The 18,698-nt window shown below is 33.9% G+C and overlaps 2 protein-coding genes across 14 annotated transcripts in view; one reads left to right on the top strand and one right to left on the bottom strand.

Annotated features, from left to right (window-relative positions):
• Positions 1 to 18,698, top strand: part of Nf1 (neurofibromin 1) — a 252,535-nt gene that overhangs the window by 192,408 nt on the left and 41,429 nt on the right. For all 12 annotated transcript variants that reach the window (XM_078042513.1, XM_078042508.1, XM_078042507.1 and 9 more), the window contains 6 exons: positions 7,874 to 8,306; positions 8,884 to 9,224; positions 11,984 to 12,186; positions 16,380 to 16,573; positions 17,563 to 17,703; positions 17,854 to 18,133. In XM_078042513.1, the coding sequence (XP_077898639.1) occupies positions 7,874 to 8,306; positions 8,884 to 9,224; positions 11,984 to 12,186; positions 16,380 to 16,573; positions 17,563 to 17,703; positions 17,854 to 18,133 (1,592 nt within the window). The remainder of the gene's footprint in view (positions 1 to 7,873; positions 8,307 to 8,883; positions 9,225 to 11,983; positions 12,187 to 16,379; positions 16,574 to 17,562; positions 17,704 to 17,853; positions 18,134 to 18,698) is intronic.
• Evi2a (ecotropic viral integration site 2A) lies at positions 1,381 to 5,857 on the bottom strand. Of its 2 annotated transcripts, none has more exons than XM_005327801.5 (2): positions 5,602 to 5,857; positions 1,381 to 2,702 (listed from the first exon to the last, which is right to left on the bottom strand). In XM_005327801.5, exon 2 carries the CDS (start codon positions 2,685 to 2,687, stop codon positions 1,962 to 1,964), a length of 726 nt encoding a protein of 241 aa, XP_005327858.2. In that variant the 5' UTR covers positions 2,688 to 2,702; positions 5,602 to 5,857; the 3' UTR covers positions 1,381 to 1,961. The 2 variants fall into 2 exon arrangements, with proteins under 2 accessions (XP_005327858.2, XP_040125088.2); XM_040269154.2 differs by lacking the exon at positions 5,602 to 5,857 and adding an exon at positions 5,070 to 5,192.

Here is an 18,698-nt window from a genome sequence, read left to right as displayed (position 1 = left end):
CTGAATTAAGCTAGTGAACCATAGTACTTAGGGGTAGAAAATAACAGTATTTTTGTTCAAAAATAACTTTAAAAATTTGAAGTGAGAGCTGGGGATGTGGCTCAAGTGGTAATGCGCTTGCCTAGCATGTATGAGGCACTGGGTTCGATTCTCAGCACCTCATAAAAATAAAATAAAGATGTTGTTAAAAAAAATTTGAAGTGAGGGACTGGGGTTGTGGCTCAGTGGTAGAGCGCTCACCTAGTACACATGAGGCACTGGGTTCGAACCTCAGCACCACATTAAAAAAAATTAAATAAAAAAGAGATTGTGTCCACCTACAACTAAAATATATTAAAAAAAATTTTTTTGAAGTGAAAGATATCTTACCTACCATCTTTAAGTACCATGAACAATCACTGAATTATATCATTCTGAGGATGTATGTTTAATAGCCAAGGCAGTGAATGATCAATTTTAAATATTCCTTAATTATATAAAAGCTTTCTATTCATTGAGAAAATATTTGACCAGTATGTTGGATATGAAATATATTTTATATAGATATTGTTTTGCTTTAATTTCCTGACAGGTATTTATTTAAGACACTTGATTCAAGGAGGACTTTGTGTTATCTCTATTGTGTTCTGGTGCTCAGTCTTAGATATTTAATGTGCATAAAATGGAAGTGCTGCCCAGAGTCATTTCTAATCTGGGACATTTTATCGCTCAAAAGATAACCCGAAAGCAGGGCACTGTGACTTGAATGTAAGTCATTGTTTTACTTGAAGCCAATTTCTTTCTTTCTTTTTTGGGGGGGTGGGGGTGGGGTGGGGTGTGGTATGAGGGAGAGACAGGATCTCACTGAGTTGCTTATTGTCTCAGCCTCCCAGCTGCTGGGATTACAGGCATGCACCACCTCCAGTTTCTTCAAAGCCAGTTACCTGAAGTATCCTGTTTTCCAACCTGAAGACATTGTATAGTGAAAAATAAAAGTGGTCATTTATTAGCCACTTCACATCCTTGAAGTCCAAATATTAATATTATTTGTTTTTTGCATTACTGTGCATCAAACCCAAGAGTGCTTTATTACTAAGCTACTATTTTATTTGTTTTGAGACTGTGTCTTGCTAAATTGCCTAGGCCAATCTTGAATTTGCAACCCCTCCTGCCTTAGTCTCTTGAGTAGCTAGGATTATAGGCATGCATCATCATGTCCAGCCCAAATATTAATATTATTAATACTCAAGCAGTATTTATAAAAAAGATGAATGTTACTCTTAAACAGAAAAACATACTTTATATTTAGCCTTCCAATGTAACTATAAATCTTAACTATTGTGCTGTTTTTCTCATTGAGCTTTACAAGGTATTAAGTCAAATGGAGGCAAATATACATGGTCAGTTTTCTTCTAATAAGTTTTAATTTATTACATAAAATTAAGTTTTAATTTAATATTTATAGTAGAAAAGCACTTTCTTATGTGTGTCATACATAAAGATGAAAGCATGAAGCCTGAAATTAGTTGTGTTGACATATGGACTCTGTCACATCCAGCAAAGAAGGTACCATTATGTTGTACAGTTCAAATCTATACATTAGGAACTTGACTTCTGTTAAATATTGAAGTATATACTTGACTCTAAGAACATACTAAAACTACTTCAGAGTTCAGTTACATTCAGACAAAGATCTTCTAACTATTGCTGAATAGAGAATATTTAATTATCCCTTGATCTTTTTTTCCATCTTAGTTTTAAAACCTTACTCAAAGGCTTCATGGTTTATTTTCTTTTTAAAATATTCAATGTCAAACAGAATCATACAGTTTCAGTAATTAAGTAAGCAGGCATATAATCTCCCTTTCTTATATGTCTGATGCTAAATTGCATGTCATTATTTTAGCTCATCTGTCCAACACTTTGGCATTAAATACGAAACTGACTTCCTTTTTTTTTTTACTTCATAACCTCCCGCATCACTATTTTACATTCATTTTTTCTTCCCTAAAGCATCTGTTAGTAATTTTTTCAGTTCCTTCTTCATCTTTTCTTTCCCTTGTAGCTGTGAGCATTCCGGTAGATTGCAACACGAGGTTGGGCCCTGTGAGCTGCTTTGCTCTTTTCCAAGTGTCTGATTCAGCAGGCCATAGTCCACTGCTTGCCAGAAAGTCACCATTGCTTCTAGGCTGCCGCTTGCCTGCTTGTTTTGATCTTCTGAGAGATGAGACTTTGTTTGCCAGAACCACAGTTGATAGAAATAGTAGGGTACAGATAAGAAAAAGCACTGCAATTATAATTAAGCAAATTAGCATTGCTGAGTTGTTGTTTCCCTCACAGACATCCTTTTTAAAAATTTCACCATGACTTTTGCTTGTGTTTTCAACTGTTGGAGAACTGTTCCCTGCAACAGAAGGCTTATAGAGCTCCTGCTCAGATTTAGGAGTTAAAGATGTGATGTGATGCGATGTTGCTCTTTCAGGCATGTTTGTAGAATTAGCTTTGTAATCCACTTCAGGAGTCACAGGGGTTGTGGCAGTGTTTTCATCTGGGTATCTGCTTGTGATGTTTTGAATAACCGAATCCCAGGAAGCAGTACTGTTAGCCCGAAGATGTGTGTAGTTTGCTTTTGTTCCAGGAGACAAAAAAAAAGTTGTTGTCATCAGAAAGGCAAGATGCAGATAATGTCCTGTGTGATCCATTTCCATGAGTATACTGGTGATCTGTTGGGACATCAGTAACATTTGTTAATTTGTGAATAATGGTTCCTTAGTTTTGGTGACTGATGTTAAAAGGCAAATAGTTCGATTTTTAAAAGTAAACTACTAGCTTATGCCTAACATTTGCTATTGAATTCCTTCTCAACTGAATTTTCCGTTATTCTTATATATAAAGAAGATTTCTATTATTCTTATGTATTATGTATAAAGAAGCATTTAATGTCTACTGTACTTTTAGATGCTATAAATTAGCATTGCAAATATTTATTAATCAGTTTTAAATAAATACTGTGACTTTTCTTATTTTTTTCCCTTTTAAACTTGCTAGACTTCAGCTTTGAGTGAGATACTTCTGCTTTTACGATTTTGATTCCTCATTTTAAGAAGAAAACCATTTAAGGATCATTCTGCTGAAACTCTCCACCCTCCAACTAAAATGTGACCAATCTTTGTAGTAAAGAAGAATTTGGCCTTGAAAATTTTGTTTACTTATAAAAAGAAAAAGAAAGGTTTTGTTTTATTTTGTTTGTTTTTTTATGTGTGTTTTAGAAGGAAAGGTGGGAAAGTTTGATAGAAACTAAAAGAAAATGGACTTCAAATAGGAATTCAGGGTTTTTTTTTTTTCTTCAGTGCTTATCTTGATGATTAGAATAATAAGGTACTTAGAAATATTTTACCAGTATTTACAAAAGCAATTTATGGTGGTGGTCCTCTTTTTTCACTATATTTCCCCTAACTTAATGTGACTTTGTTTACTGATACTAGGATTTAAACCCAGTGTCTTAAACATGCTAGGCAAGTGCCCTACCGCACTGAGCTACATCCCCAGTTCCTTATTGCAGCTCTTAAAAAAAAAAAAAAAAAGGAGAGGAAAATATTTCTTCTGAATAATGTCAGTAGTTCAACAGAAGTTGACTGCTTTTCATTATTTTATAACTTACATTCTTTTCTGATTTTGGCATAATTCTAAAAACAAAATTGTATCATAAAATGGAAAGAAATATATCATCAGGATCCTAGAGACTTAGAATGAAGTGGCAGATTGTAAGCATCCCAATGTATAATTGAAGCATTTGAGATTCAGTGCCTAGGGTATAGCTCTGTGATATAGTGCTTAAAATGGGCAAAGCCTTAAATTTAATTACCATCACTAAAAAAAAAAAAAAAAAAAAAAAAAAAAAAAGATGAGCATCAATGGCTCAGGGCTTCCTAGAAGCCTGTACAAAAAGGGGACAGGTTCTCTTTCTAATTTGTATTATCCACCATATGTTTATAGAGATTTAAGTAGAATTGCCTTATCTGGTCCAGATACTACTGACCTATCAGAAAATCTGACCATTAATGGGGTATCTCTTTTGTAATAGTAGTCACTTTGTCCTGAACTATGTTTTTAAGTATATTTTTAATAGCATTTATAGCAAAAACTGGATTGTTCTGAGATTTACTAAATGCAGTTGTCCGGTTAAGAAACCTGTATAAGGAGATGGGGTTGTGGGTCACCGATAGAGTGCTTGCGTAGCATGTGTGAGGCACTGGGTTTGATTCTCAGAACCACATATAAATAAATAAATAATAAAGGCCCATTAACAACTAAAAAAGAAAAGTTAACCCTGTGTAAGGCCAGGGATGTAGCTCAATGGTAAAGTACTTGTCTTAGCATATGAGGTCCTGAGTTTGATTCCTGGTACAGGGTGGAGGGGTGTGGGGGAAGAACCCTGTATATTATATATAAATTATTTTCAAACTTGAATGTGCATGATCTTTTTTAAAAAATCTTAATGCAGTTTCTAATTCAGCAGGTCTAGGGTGGGACCTGAGACTATGTCTCTGACCCACTCCCAAGTGACACAGATGCTACTCTGCTAATAATGCTTTTGGATGTTAATGTTTTATAAGTAATAGCTGTATATGTCATTAGATAATAGTATTGAAATATAGAAATGGAGAATAACAAATCTGATATGTTGAATTACATAAATAAAAATAGCATATAATAAGCAAGGTTAATTTGGAAACTAACCTAAAGAAATATTTCATGTTAATAGTAGAGTGGAAAAATACTTTATTAAATGTTCTAGGATCAAGATTACTTTTTGGATCATGACCATTAACAGTTAAAGATACAGTGCACTGACTAATTAGTACTGTTCCGCCTCAGCTTTTAAGTTGAATGATATAAATCTTTGGATACTTTGATTCTTTCACAACGAAATACTTTAAATTGAGTTAGCAAGTGATTTTCATCTTTTTATACTAGACTGGACTTCTGCGTTAGATGTTAAATGATTTAAAGTAGATTATTCTCGTCACATTAGTCCATAACAATGTAGCATGCATCACAATATTTGTACACATTTTAGCAGTGCTTACCACGGACAGATAATAGGCCCGCTGTTGATTGTCTTCAGCCAGATGTACTGCCATGCCCAAATAAACAAACTGATAACAAAGTGTGACTTTCTTTTACCCTTACAAATGCCTGAGAATTGTCGACTGTTTCTACTCTCTATTTTATGCCATACAATCAAGGTTGTCTTACCAATTTTGTTTTTTAATCTCTGGTTATTTTCAATAAACTTTATAATGCCTAAGCATAGCAATAATGAGAATTACTTTTTAAACTTTTTTTTTTTTTAAATAACAAGTTGTTTCAATTTACTTGTAGGGTCTAGAATCAGATCCTAATATTAATTTAAAACTTCATGTTAACAATCATCTTCCCATTTCATTTTATAATATTTAAATAATTTTACATAACAGGAAAAAAACAGCAAATATTTTCAGTTACTTATGATTCTACTTTGTTAGTGAGATTCTTACTCTTTGAAAGCACTTCCTCAAATACTAATCCGAATAAAGTTGTAAGTGAAAAGTCATAAGAAAAACCATACATATGACCTACCTTACAAAATTCTTGGTCAAAATCTGATTATAATATGATTTTAATAAGTCACTTCTTTTCTTGTCCTCTTATTTAAAGTAGAATAAGACTTGGAGAATACAAAACTTAAGTAAATCTGCAGTTTAAGAAAAAAAAAAAAAGGATATGTACAGCTAGCTTTCCACTTCTAAAACCAAACCACAGATGACACATTTCCTTTTTGCTGCAACTCAAGCAACAAGTCACAGAGGAAAAAAAGAAAAAAACCTTCAACTTGTCTAGCTGGCCAGTCTTATAACAGGAAGCTTTGTGGAACAAATCCCGCCCCCAGAACAGGGAGGGTTTTCCACTTAATGCCTTTGGCTCTTTTGCTCGTTTTATATGCCTGCTATATGCTTCTCAGTGATGTTTGTATCATTCAATAGAAGTTATAAGACAGCATCTTTTTGTTGTTGTTGTTGCAGGGAGTATGGGGACTAGGGATTGAACTCAGGGGCACTTAACCACTGAACCACATCCCCAGCCCCCACCCCACCCCCTTTTTTTTTTTTTTTTACTTTTATTTTGAGTCTTGCCGAGTTGCTGAGGTTGGCCTCAAACTTGTGATCCTTCTGCCTCAGCCTCCCTAGTCACTGAATCTTTATAGGTATGTGCTACCATACCTGGTTTCTCCAGATATTTTATTTATATACCACAGAAGGATTTTAAAACATGAGTTTGGAGTCTTTGGTATTTGTCAGATTATAAAAACATTGATACCCATATACAACATTTCAAATTTGGAACTATAACAATGATTTGAGAAAATATCTAGTAAACCTAGATTATGTGGGACTGAAGGTGCCTTTGTGTGATACAGTATGTATGTATACACATACATTCTTCTCACATGTCCTGTCACCACCTGAAATTTAACAAGTCTAAAATGAACTTTATTTTTTCTGCAAATGTTGCTGCCTCTTTCATGATCTCTTAGTTTCTATTCTTGATAGTAACTTGCTTTGTAATCTCAGAGGGTTGATAAACAGAAAGTACTTTTAGTTTGTGTTCTTTGTTTCAGTCCTAATCAGACTTTGGATCATGTTGGTCCTTTCTTCATATTCTTAAATTGATTTCATCTTTGCTATTTTCACTGTCACCATAGTATTTTAGGTCCTCATTAGCCATATCTACATTATTATAATATCCTTTTTGCTAACCCCAACTCCTTCATATGTCTTATATTTAACTCTTTGGTTATATCATTCCTTTCTTAATTAAAAAAAAAAAGTTAAATAAGTCCCTAATTTTAAATAGTGATTCAGAAATGTTTGTGCGTATAAAGATCAGAGGATTGTTTAAAAATAAGAAAAATGCCACCCCCCCATATATTAATATTTAGCAGGCCTGGGCTTTTTTATCAAGCATCCCAATTGATTTTGATGGCAGAAGTCCACATAGCTAACTAAATACCATTAGCCCTAAGGTAAAATAGGTTGTTAGGATTTGAAAATTCGGTACCATGTTCTTCAGGGCTTTCTCTCCACACTACTCATATTAATTAGTATTCTTTTGGTTTAAAGCAATATATGACCATATATGGCTTAATCAAAAATTAATATTTATTTGTTCACACAGCTGAAGAATCCGGGGATAAATTTGACTTCAGGAGAGACTTTATCTGGGACTCTAATGATATGGCCAAGGCCCCAGTTTCTCTTAATTCTCAGCTAATTCTCTTCAGTTTTTAGACAGACTTTTTCCTTTATATCCTGACATATGAGCTAGCAGCTCCCAGAAGTACATGTTTTAGAAAAAGTTCTCAAAACCCAACATTATAAGCTATTCACTTCACTAGGCTTCTGGCCTGGTAGAACTGATTTTGAGTTGTGTGTTCATTGCTGGACCAATGTCTGGTTAAGATGGGATAAATGGATTGGATAAAGCATACCACATTTCATTCCAGACCTCCAGGTGGGTGATTCCTACCCAAACTGTTTACCTGAGAAATTTGGTAGGCTTAGAAGCAACGAACCAGTGACTATTGTCTTCCTCCTTTCTTGACAAATAGGCAAAACGTATTGTTCAAAATATTTGAATTGGAAATTTGTCTCTTCTGTTTTACTTTAGTCTTATTTCTCCATGTCTAAAGAACAATTGACTTAAAACATAGGTCTAGATTTTGAATAATGGTTTTCTACTACTGTTCTCTCTAGAAAACTAATCCAGAATAAAGAAAATAGAGATTAGTTGTGTCTTTATATATTTATTCAAAAGTTTAATAATCTTTGTCCTCTTTTATCATCTTTCTTAGGTTCAAAACTGGTCAAATCAATGGTGATTTGCTGATATACCACGTCTTGCTGACTTTGAAGCCATATTATGCAAAGCCATATGAAATTGTAGTGGACCTTACCCATACTGGGCCAAGCAATCGCTTTAAAACAGACTTTCTCTCGAAGTGGTTTGTTGTTTTTCCTGGCTTTGCTTATGATAACGTCTGTGCAGTCTATATCTATAACTGCAACTCCTGGGTCAGAGAATACACCAAGTATCATGAGCGGCTCCTGACTGGCCTCAAAGGCAGCAAAAGACTCATTTTCATAGACTGTCCTGGGAAACTGGCTGAACACATAGAGCATGAACAACAAAAACTACCTGCTGCTACATTGGCATTGGAAGAAGACCTCAAGGTATTCCATAATGCTCTCAAACTAGCTCACAAAGATACCAAAGTTTCTATTAAGGTAAGTTTAATTCTGTGATTGTGATTGATTCATTGCCTTTCTTGCCTAATCAGACTATGTCCTGGCCAAATTTTCTCATAGTTGTACATCAGATGTCAAATAAATCCAGATGTAGAAAGACCAAGATTTCTCTCTATATATAGAGGTTCTGCAGAAGACAAGAGAGGTGTAAGTCTAGATTGGGTTGGAGGCAGAAGAGTGCTGTAGGATGGGTAGTTTGCTATCTGTCAATCAAACGGTAGGAATGTGTAGAGAATGGAAATCACCTAGTAGGATTTCTTCTGATTAGTACATATTTTTGCAGAGCAAAGACCATGAACCTTCAGGTTTAAATCAGCACATGTGTATAGGATTCTCAACATTTTTTGTTAAGCCAAATTAATTTTTTTCTAATGTTTTCATTTTCTTTTGAGAGTATTTATCACAATAATTAATGTATTTGAATATATACTGTAGTAATTCTTCCGTAAATGAAAAATATGGTGAGTGGGTAGTGGTTGGTTTTTGGAGCCTCTTGGAATCCTTTATAATGGAATTTAATTCTTTTCCACTTTATTGCCTTACCACCACTTTCCAGGTTGGTTCTACTGCTGTTCAAGTAACCTCAGCAGAGAGAACAAAAGTCCTAGGGCAATCAGTCTTTCTAAATGATATCTATTATGCCTCGGAAATTGAAGAAATCTGCCTAGTGGATGAAAACCAGTTCACCTTAACCATTGCAAACCAGGGCACACCTCTCACCTTCATGCACCAGGAGTGCGAAGCCATTGTTCAATCTATCATTCATATCCGGACCCGCTGGGAGTTGTCACAGCCTGACTCCATCCCCCAGCACACCAAGATTCGACCAAAAGATGTCCCTGGAACACTGCTCAATATTGCATTACTTAATTTAGGCAGTTCAGACCCCAGTTTACGGTAAGTTTGTTTAAATATTCACTTCAGTTTTATTCAGGGTTTATTACTTTTAAAATGAGACCACTTAATAAGCCTTTAAGATATCTTCTTTCTTAATGCTGTAAATTGGAAGGTATGCTGTGTTGGTTAACCAGTGTGACCTCATCAAGATCTGGGGTATTCACATGAAATGCGGAATTCTGAATAGGATGATTCATTCTAAACCAGTTTATTCTCTTTCTCCAGGAAACTTTCCTCTAAAACAGAAAACATAGCAGATTTTTTTTTTTAAAGAAATTGTCCCTTTTTTAAAAAGTTAACTTCTCAATTAAGTGTCTTCTTCTAAGTTTTTCCTGTATTTAAAAGCATATCACTATTAAGTTTCTTAATTGTCAACTCATATTATCATTGTTTGATAAAGGAAGTTCCAATGTTCAGTAACTCAAAGAAAAATATTATTGCATATTGTCATTTTAGGATTCTTACATGGCATCTAAGCACAGTATGATGGATTCTGTTCAGGCTTGTTAATTTGAATGTGGAAAAAGTATGACCTGTGTAGTCAGTAGATTTTGGTTTGAATGTAGATCTGCTACTTTCTAGCTGTGTATGATTTGAGGCAAGGTATTAAGGTTCTCTGAGCTCTAATTTTCCTCACCTGTAAAATAGAGGTAGCAGTGCCTTTCTTATGTATCCACAGAAGTTGAATAACTAGTATGTGTGGTAATATAGTATGACACCTAGCAAAGAGTTTATCCTTAGAAGATAGTATTTTTCTCCTCCCTGTCTTTTCCCTCGCTGCCAAGGTTTCTGTGTACCCCTTCTTTTTTTATCTTCCCTTCCCTTTCTTAGCATAATTTATTGTCTCAAGTACCATGGCACTGTCAGGATTTTTACAGATGGAAGTTGAAAAAAATCCTGAAAATATGAAATCCAAAATGCTCCAAAATCTGAATCTTTCTGAATGCCATGTCCCTCACTCATAACATTTCATATTTCAGAGCATTTTGGATTTCAACTTTTCTAATTTGAGATGTTCACCTGGTAAAGTCCATGCAAATATTCCAAAATCCAGAAAATTGAAATCTGAAAACACTCTGGTCCTAAGCATCTTGTTTTTGTTTTGTTTGTTCAGATTAGTTATACATGACAGTAGAATGTGTTTTGACACATCATACATAAATGGAGTATAACTTCTCATTCTTCTGGTTGTACATGATGTAGAGTTACGCCAATTGTGTAATCATATATGCACATAGGGTAATAATGTCCCATTCATTCTACTATCCTTCTTACCCCCATACTCGCTTCCCTCCCTTCATTCCCCTTTGTCTAATTCCAAGTACCTCTATTCTTCCCTACCTGTGCCCCTCTTCCTAAGCAATTTGAATAGGGATACTAAAACTATAAATCCTTAGCTCCCAGAAACTCTTCCCCCAAGTTATAGCACAACCCACGTTTTATAATAGCCGTTTGGGATTCCAGATTCTCCTTTATTTAAAAGGGGAGGAAAAAACCTTGTATATAATTTCTTTGACTAGATGGGCCTCATAGGGTCCATGAGCTCCCAGAAATCACACAAAATTTTATGTATGTCTAACTTCATTATCTCAGAGGGGTCTCTGCCACCTACCTCCAGATTGAGGAAGCCCAATTTTTTATAGCTATTAAACAGTAAAAACTAGTATCAAAATAGTATAACTTAGAAACCCTTGAAGTTAGTAAAAGATACATAAACTTAGAAATAATAACATTAATGTTTTCAATTTTAGGAAAATGAAACTATAAATCTGTCATTAATTTCTAATTCAAAATTATTTACTGAAGAATACTGACAATCTTCTAACAATTACTAGCTTGCATGAACATGTACTCTTTTCTAGTGAAATAGAGCAAGCTGACAGCTTTTGCTTTTTGCTGAAGACTGTCATCCAGAAAACAAGCTGTTTAGGCAAACTTAAATTTCCATGACTTTTTTCCTCTGTATGGTTGTTGCATAAATATATCAGCATGATAAAAATTCAGAGGTAAGGAAAACCTAAAATTTCCTTTGCTGAATGAAGGAGAAAAATTCAAATTTTAAAATTGAATGAGTTTTGTAAGCTGTCTCCTAAATTGGCTCAAATTTATTTTCAGACATTTTTAAGTGTATTTTTTTTAATAGAGCATGAATATTATAGTTTTTCAGGTGCAGTGGCTGTGTATGATGGAAGAGGTCATAGAAATGCAAATGGGGGGATTTATAGTTAATTTTGGTTTTGACCTCCAGTTGTGGTGTCACTTGTATGAAGCCCATAAAGAAGTTCAGCAGATACTGAATTTAAAATTTCTGACATTCTCATTTGATGAGGTTCACCTCATTTCTCTTCTTATGATTCCTGTTTTTACTGGATCTAGAAGAGAGAAAACCACAATTTGTGTTTTGACTTCCCTAAAAACATAATGTATCTTCTGACTTTTTTCTTATTGATCCTTTTTAGGACCATAAACCTGTAATATTTTATGTCCCAGTAAAATGTCTTCTAAGAAGGCAAAAACCCACTGTCTTAGAAACCTCACAGTGCTCTTCTGTTTATGTCGTAAATCTCTTAAAAAAAAAAATCCCTAAATGATCAAGGGATATTTGGGTTCACCATAATGTCTTATCTCTAATTGATCATAAAATTTTAAAAATAATTGATCATGCTTTGTAATAGAATCAGAAGTTGTATATTCGAAAAATTTGTGGAATTATAAGGAAAAATAAGTTTTAAAACAACTTCATTTGTGTTTTCTCCTAGGTCAGCTGCCTATAATCTTCTGTGTGCCTTAACTTGTACCTTTAATTTAAAAATCGAGGGACAGTTACTAGAGACATCAGGTTTATGTATCCCTGCCAACAACACCCTCTTTATTGTCTCTATTAGTAAGACACTGGCAGCCAATGAGCCACACCTCACGTTAGAATTTTTGGAAGAGTGTATTTCTGGATTTAGCAAATCTAGTAAGTAATTATAATTTTCTTTAATACTAACAATAATTATTTAAAAATTCAGAGAATCCCCTTTTGTTTCAGAATTTACCAGTGAATTCTTTCACTTATTATATTTTACTCTTAACCTTTTCTAAATTTTTATCTATGGTACTCTGTAACTGAAAGAACTTTGAAGAAAATTCCTGATAGAACACTTTAAGAAATCCACCAAGCCACTAGGCATTGTGGCACATGCCTGTAATCCCAGCAGCTGAGGCAGAGGATGCAAGTTCAAAGCCAGTCTCAGCAAAAGCAAGACACTAAGCAACTCACTGAGACCCTAAATAAAACACAAAATAGATCTAGGGATGTGGCTTAGTGGTTGAGTGTCCCGTTCAATCCCAGGGACCCACCCCCCCACACCAAAAAAAAATAAAGAAAGAAAAGAAATCCATCAAGCCTGGTATAGTGGCTCTAGCTGGTAATCCCAGAGATTTGGGAAGCTAAAACAGAAGGATCAAAGTTCAAGGCAAGTGTGGGCAATTTAGTGAGACCCTGTCTCAAAATTTAAAAGATAAAAAGGTCTGGGGATGTGGCTCAGTGGTGAAGCACCCCTGGGTTAAATCCCTAGTACCACAAAATTTAAAAAAGGAGAAAAAACGAAATCCATCAAAATTCTGACAGTATAAATGAGGTGGTGAGATTTTTGGTATCTTACATGTCTCTGGGCCTCTTAAAAGTATTTTCTTCATTGTTTTAATTTGATGAGCTTTGGCATTTTCCTTCTTAGCAGATAATTCTACATGAGTAAAGTATCCATGTGTCTCCTTTTTTAGAAAAAAAAAATGTGATTTTATGGACATGTATGGTTCATGGAGAACGCAGTGACACAGGACACGGATCCATAGTCAGTCCTGGAGTTGTTTTAATAAGTGTCATGAATTTGACATCCATTTCTTTTGTCTGTCCATCTTCATAACCCATAAATGTTGACCTTTCCCAGCTTAGTTCCTGACATTTTCTTCCCATTTATTTATTTATTTACCCCTGGGAAATTTACCGCTAAGACACATCCTCACCCCTTTTTTTTGTTTTGAAATGAGGTCTCGCTGAGTTGCTTGAAACTTACTAAATTGCTGAGGCCGGCCTTGAACTTATGATCCTCCTTCCTCAGCCTCCTTCACAAGTCGATGGAATTACAAGCATATGTGACCATGCCGGACTTCTCCCCTTTCTCTTTTCCTCATGATACATACAACTTTTCTTTTTTCTGTGTTTAAACACATTTCTTGACTTTTCTTTATTAGGTAATTGAAAACAATTTAATCAAGACTAGATCACTATGTATGTTTTTTCAAGCAAGAAATGTAGGCGTAACCCTGATAAGAAAATGTATAAGATTAACTAAACAGGAAAAGTATAAAGGTTTATTGATTAATATTAATATAAGAAAACATTTGAGTGAATGTACAGGCATAATGTATTCCTGCATGAACAGTTCTTCCTAGATGATTACAAATTTATTGTAGTCCCATGAAAGTAACCATGAAATTTGAGGAGTGAGAATGGAAATTAAACTGTAAATGATCTTAAATTCTACTTGAAGGTTTAAGAATACTATTTATGAGGCTGAGACAGGAAGATCACAAGTTTGAGGCCAGTCTGGGCAACTTAGCAAGATCCACTCTCCAAAAAAAAAAAAAAAAAAAAGTTAAAGGGCTGGGGGACGTACCTCACTAGTAGAGTGCCTGTGGGTCTAATCTCCAGTATCATTTAAAAAAAAAAAAAAGTATAAAAAAAATCCCTAAGAAAACATTGGGAAGAAAGACTTGAAATTACAGATATCTGAACATATTACAGTGGTATAGTAATTAAAACATGAGTGTTCAAGAATCAGCACTCAGATCACTTTTAAGAAAAGATAATAAAGAAGCAATGTAAACTAGGGGGGAAAGATTAAATTGTTTAAGAAATGAGATTGAGAAATGAGTTAAGTTGGGTCTTCTTCCATACCACAAGATGTCAAAATAAGTTCTACCTGTATTTAAGGGTTGAATATGAAAACTAGAACCATTAAAAAATGAAGAGGAAGAAGTTAATATTGAATTACTTTTTAGATGAGTAAAGAACATAGGAAACAAGATGATGGAAACAAATAATGAACAAATTCAACTTCATGAAGCTTCAAAACATTTTTTAAAGTGATGATAAATCTAAACCTAGAAGGGTAAATGCTAGAAAAGATTAACATTAATCATGAAGAGATTTTATAAATAAGAAAAATGAATCAACGGTAACATACAAATCATGCTAAAGAAGAATATGTTCAGTTTATTAATAAAAGCAAAAAATGTCAATTGAAAGAATAGTGAGATAATATATTTAGCTATCAGATCAGAACATATTTTTAAATTCAGTACTGATGCTTTGTAGAATATTGAACAGGGGCAGTTTTTCTAGAAAATTTGGAAGTGATTATCAAGACCCTTAAGAGTATTCAATCCTTTTGGTCTCATAATTCCACTTTTTATAATTTGTCCTAAGGAATTAATGTTGTTTGTCATAGATTATTTTTTAATTTATTTAGATTTTTCAATTAAAATATAACTTGTCATGAGTAAAGTGCCCAGATCTTAAATGGAGAATTTGATGAATTTTTATACATCACAGTACATCACAAAAGTAGCTTCTAGATCCAGAACATTTCCAACATCCAGAGGATCCTTTCTCACTTAATATTGCCCCTTTACCAAAAGTAAACACTGTTGTAACTTCTCTTGCCATAGATTTATTTTGACTACTTTTGAACTTCAAATGACATTCCTTAAAGTAAGAAAAAAAGGGGCATAGTCAAACTACAGGGAACTAATTACCTTGTTGGATGTATGACGAAATAATATGAAGCCATTAAAAATTTTTGAGGTGGGGCCGGGATTTTTGCCCAGTAGTAGAGTACTTGCCTAGTATGTGTGAGGCCCTGGCTTCAATCCTCAGACCACATAAAGATAAACAAATAAAACAAAGGTATTGTGTACATCAACAACTAAAAAAATATATTAAAAGAATTTTTTTTTTTAAGGGGCCAGACATGGTGACATATGCCTATAATCCCAGCTTCGTGGGAGGCTGAGGTAGAAGGATCACAAGTTTGAAATAAGCCTGGATAATTTAGCAAGATCCTGTCTCAAAATAAAATAAAAAGGCTAAGATATAACTCAGTGGTATAGCAATACCTAGCATTTATGATGCCCTGGGTGTAATATCCAGTAACACACACACAAGTTTTTGTTACAGAGTTTCAGTTTGAAAAGATGAAAACATTCTAGTGGTAATCATTGCACAACCATGTGAATATACTTAATATATTTTTAAGTATACTTAAAAGTGGTTAAAGTGTTAAATTTTATATTATGTATATTTTATCACAATTTATAAAATTCTCTTTGGGACTTTTAAGTGTACAGAGGATTTTGTATCTTAGTCTATTTCTTTCCCCAAAAAACAAATTGAAAAATGGTTTTGGAGAATTTTTAATGATGAGTAAATCTCAGTAAAATGTATAATGAGAAAGTATTTAGGATATACTGTATATAGAGCATGATCCTAACTTTTGGAGGGGTTATATATGTGTACACTGTCATAAGCATATATTATTTCTACAAATATTTGAAACCATGTGGAAAGATGAGGTAATGTGTTAATATATTAACACCGGTTTCATTTTTTAGTGACATTCTCCTTCTGCCGAACTTTCTATAATTCTCTACATGTCCCTTTTCCAGTGAGAATAAAACTTAAAATATTTTTAAGCTAGATGAGAAATTATTAAAATGGAGAAAATAAGATAATTTTTTAAAACTTGGACCGGCTTTTAAGATTAAATTCTTCAAAGTTTATTCTCTTTCTTCACCTTTTATCCTCAAAAATATATTTTCCACCAGGTGCAGTAGCACATGCCTATAATCTCAGTGACAAGTGAGACCTGGTCTCAAAATTAAAAAATAATAATAATAATAAAAAGGCCTAGGGATGTAGCTCAGTAATAAAGTGCCCCTGGGTTTAATTCCCAGATAGACTCTATAGATAGATAATGATTTGCCAAATCTCTTTTTCTGATTCTAGGTAATGATCTTTAATTCTTATCTCCCCTCTCATTCCTTCATATTAAAATAATTGTTATAATTTTCATTGGTCATCTATGATAATAGTATATGTTTTTCTAGGTATTGAATTGAAACACCTTTGTTTGGAATATATGACCCCATGGCTGTCAAATCTAGTCCGTTTCTGCAAGCATAACGATGATGCCAAACGTCAAAGAGTTACTGCTATTCTTGATAAGCTAATAACTATGACCATAAATGAGAAACAGATGTATCCATCTATTCAAGCAAAAATATGGGGGAGCCTTGGACAGGTATTGAATTTACTCAAATATTTATCTAGTATCTCCTATGTGCACCTATTTTTTTGGTGCCTACTTTGTGCAAAGCTGTATGCTGGACACTAGGGTATAGCTGTAGAAAATATAATTGCCTCCTTCAAAAGCATGCAGATGCCCACCCAATTCTTAATCTAGTTTGAAATTGTAAATGTCTAATGAATGTTTCAGAACCAGAAAAACACTAGTTACTTTAGCACTCTTCTCCAGGACATAACTATATAGAGTTTAACTATAGAAATATGACATCATATGCTTTAAAATGTATTCTCATTCTTGCATACCATCCATGTCAGTATTTCTTATTGATGTCATTAGGGACATCAGCTTTCATTTATAGTTTTAGCATAATAATTCTACTATTAAAATAAAGGATCTAATGTAACTTTTTTAATCTGACAAGAATTATGTATCTCTTTTCTTCAAAGTAATCACTTAAGGAAGCAGTACACTTGTTTGAACATTGCTGTGAATTCTTTAAGTAATTTTATAGCACTAGAAAATTTCTCAGTACTTGACATCATTTCCTATATTTTAAAATAATTAAGTTGGCTGGGGATGTAGCTCAGTGATTAATTGCTTGTCTAACATATTCAAGGTCCTGGGTTCAATCCCCAGTACCAATAATAATGATGATGACGACATCGACGATGATGATGATGATGATGATGATGATGATAATGATGATGTTGGTTACACATATTGTCAAGGAAGAGCAGAGATACTTTACAAGTGAATGAAACTAGTAATGTATACATTATTAAATTTTGAATATTAATCTTTTACTCTCTGAAGGAATCAAGTGAATATCCTCATCCTTTCTTGACAGGACTCTAATAAATTTCTAGTATTTTGAAGGCCTTGGATAAAATAGTTTTTATGTTGATTGGGCTGTTCTTTGAATATTTTTAAATTAAAAGTTCACAGTGTGGTTGAAAACAAGTTTATTTTCCCTCTTCCATTAGATTACAGATCTGCTCGATGTTGTACTAGACAGTTTCATCAAAACCAGTGCAACAGGTGGCTTGGGATCAATAAAAGCTGAAGTGATGGCAGATACTGCTGTAGCTTTAGCTTCTGGAAATGTGAAATTGGTTTCAAGCAAGGTAATCACTTTTCCTTTGCCCTCTGGACCGTGGCATTATATATCTGTTTTTTACTATCCGGAGGGCTTTTGTTTTGTTATATTAAAGTTAAACTAAAATTTTTAATAGAACTTTTAGTCCCATGTTTCTTAAAATTCTGTTTTTTTACAGGTCATTGGAAGGATGTGCAAAATAATTGACAAGACATGCTTATCTCCAACTCCTACTTTAGAACAACATCTTATGTGGGATGATATTGCTATTTTAGCCCGCTACATGCTGATGCTGTCCTTCAACAATTCCCTTGATGTGGCAGCTCATCTCCCTTACCTCTTCCATGTTGTTACTTTCTTAGTAGCCACAGGTCCATTGTCCCTTAGAGCCTCCACACATGGATTGGTTATTAATATCATTCACTCTCTGTGTACTTGTTCACAGCTTCATTTTAGTGGTAAGTTCTAGGAAGGTAATTTGTGTTCAACCTATTCCTTTCTCCACTTCACCTCGTTGGTACAGATTTCTTATTATTTATGACAGTGTCTTAACACCAAGGTGCTAATTTAAGCCTGCAGTAATGACTTGAAATTTTATCAAAAAGAAAAATAATTTACTTTCATTCTATATCAAGTTATAATAAGGATTTTCTGTGCAAATTTGTCATGTAGACTCTTATAGTTATCACATAAGCTAAATACTCAATGTTAAGTAGATTGTGTTACATTACTAGTGCTAATTAGTGATTAAATGGAGATCTTCAATTCAGCTAAGCACATTGTTAAATGCCTGTAACCCTAGCAACTTGGGAAATTGAGGCAGGAAGATTCCAAGTTCAAGGCCAGCCTCAGCAACTTAGCAAGACCCTAAGCAACTAACAACAACCTGTCTCAAAATAAAAAATTAAAAGACTGGGGATGTTGCTCAGTGGAAAAGCACCTCTGGGTTCAGTCCCCCACCCAATACAAATATATAGATAGATAAATAGATAGATATTTTATATAAATGTATCTATATAATAT

This window comes from Ictidomys tridecemlineatus, chromosome 3 (assembly GCF_052094955.1).
Source record: "Ictidomys tridecemlineatus isolate mIctTri1 chromosome 3, mIctTri1.hap1, whole genome shotgun sequence".
Lineage (NCBI taxonomy): Eukaryota > Metazoa > Chordata > Mammalia > Rodentia > Sciuridae > Ictidomys > Ictidomys tridecemlineatus.
Note: the sequence above shows the minus strand (reverse complement) of the source record. Positions and strands in the feature narration are given on the sequence as shown.

Bases quoted from the DNA above. Each gene is read 5' to 3' on its own strand.
- Evi2a (XM_040269154.2), bottom strand. From the start codon at position 5,123: ATGGCAGTACATCTGGCTGAAGACAATCAACAGCGGGCCTATTATCTG. The intron at 2,703-5,069 runs GTAAGCACTGCT...ATGTCCCAACAG, and splicing joins GGGCCTATTATCTGTCCGTG to ATCACCAGTATACTCATGGA.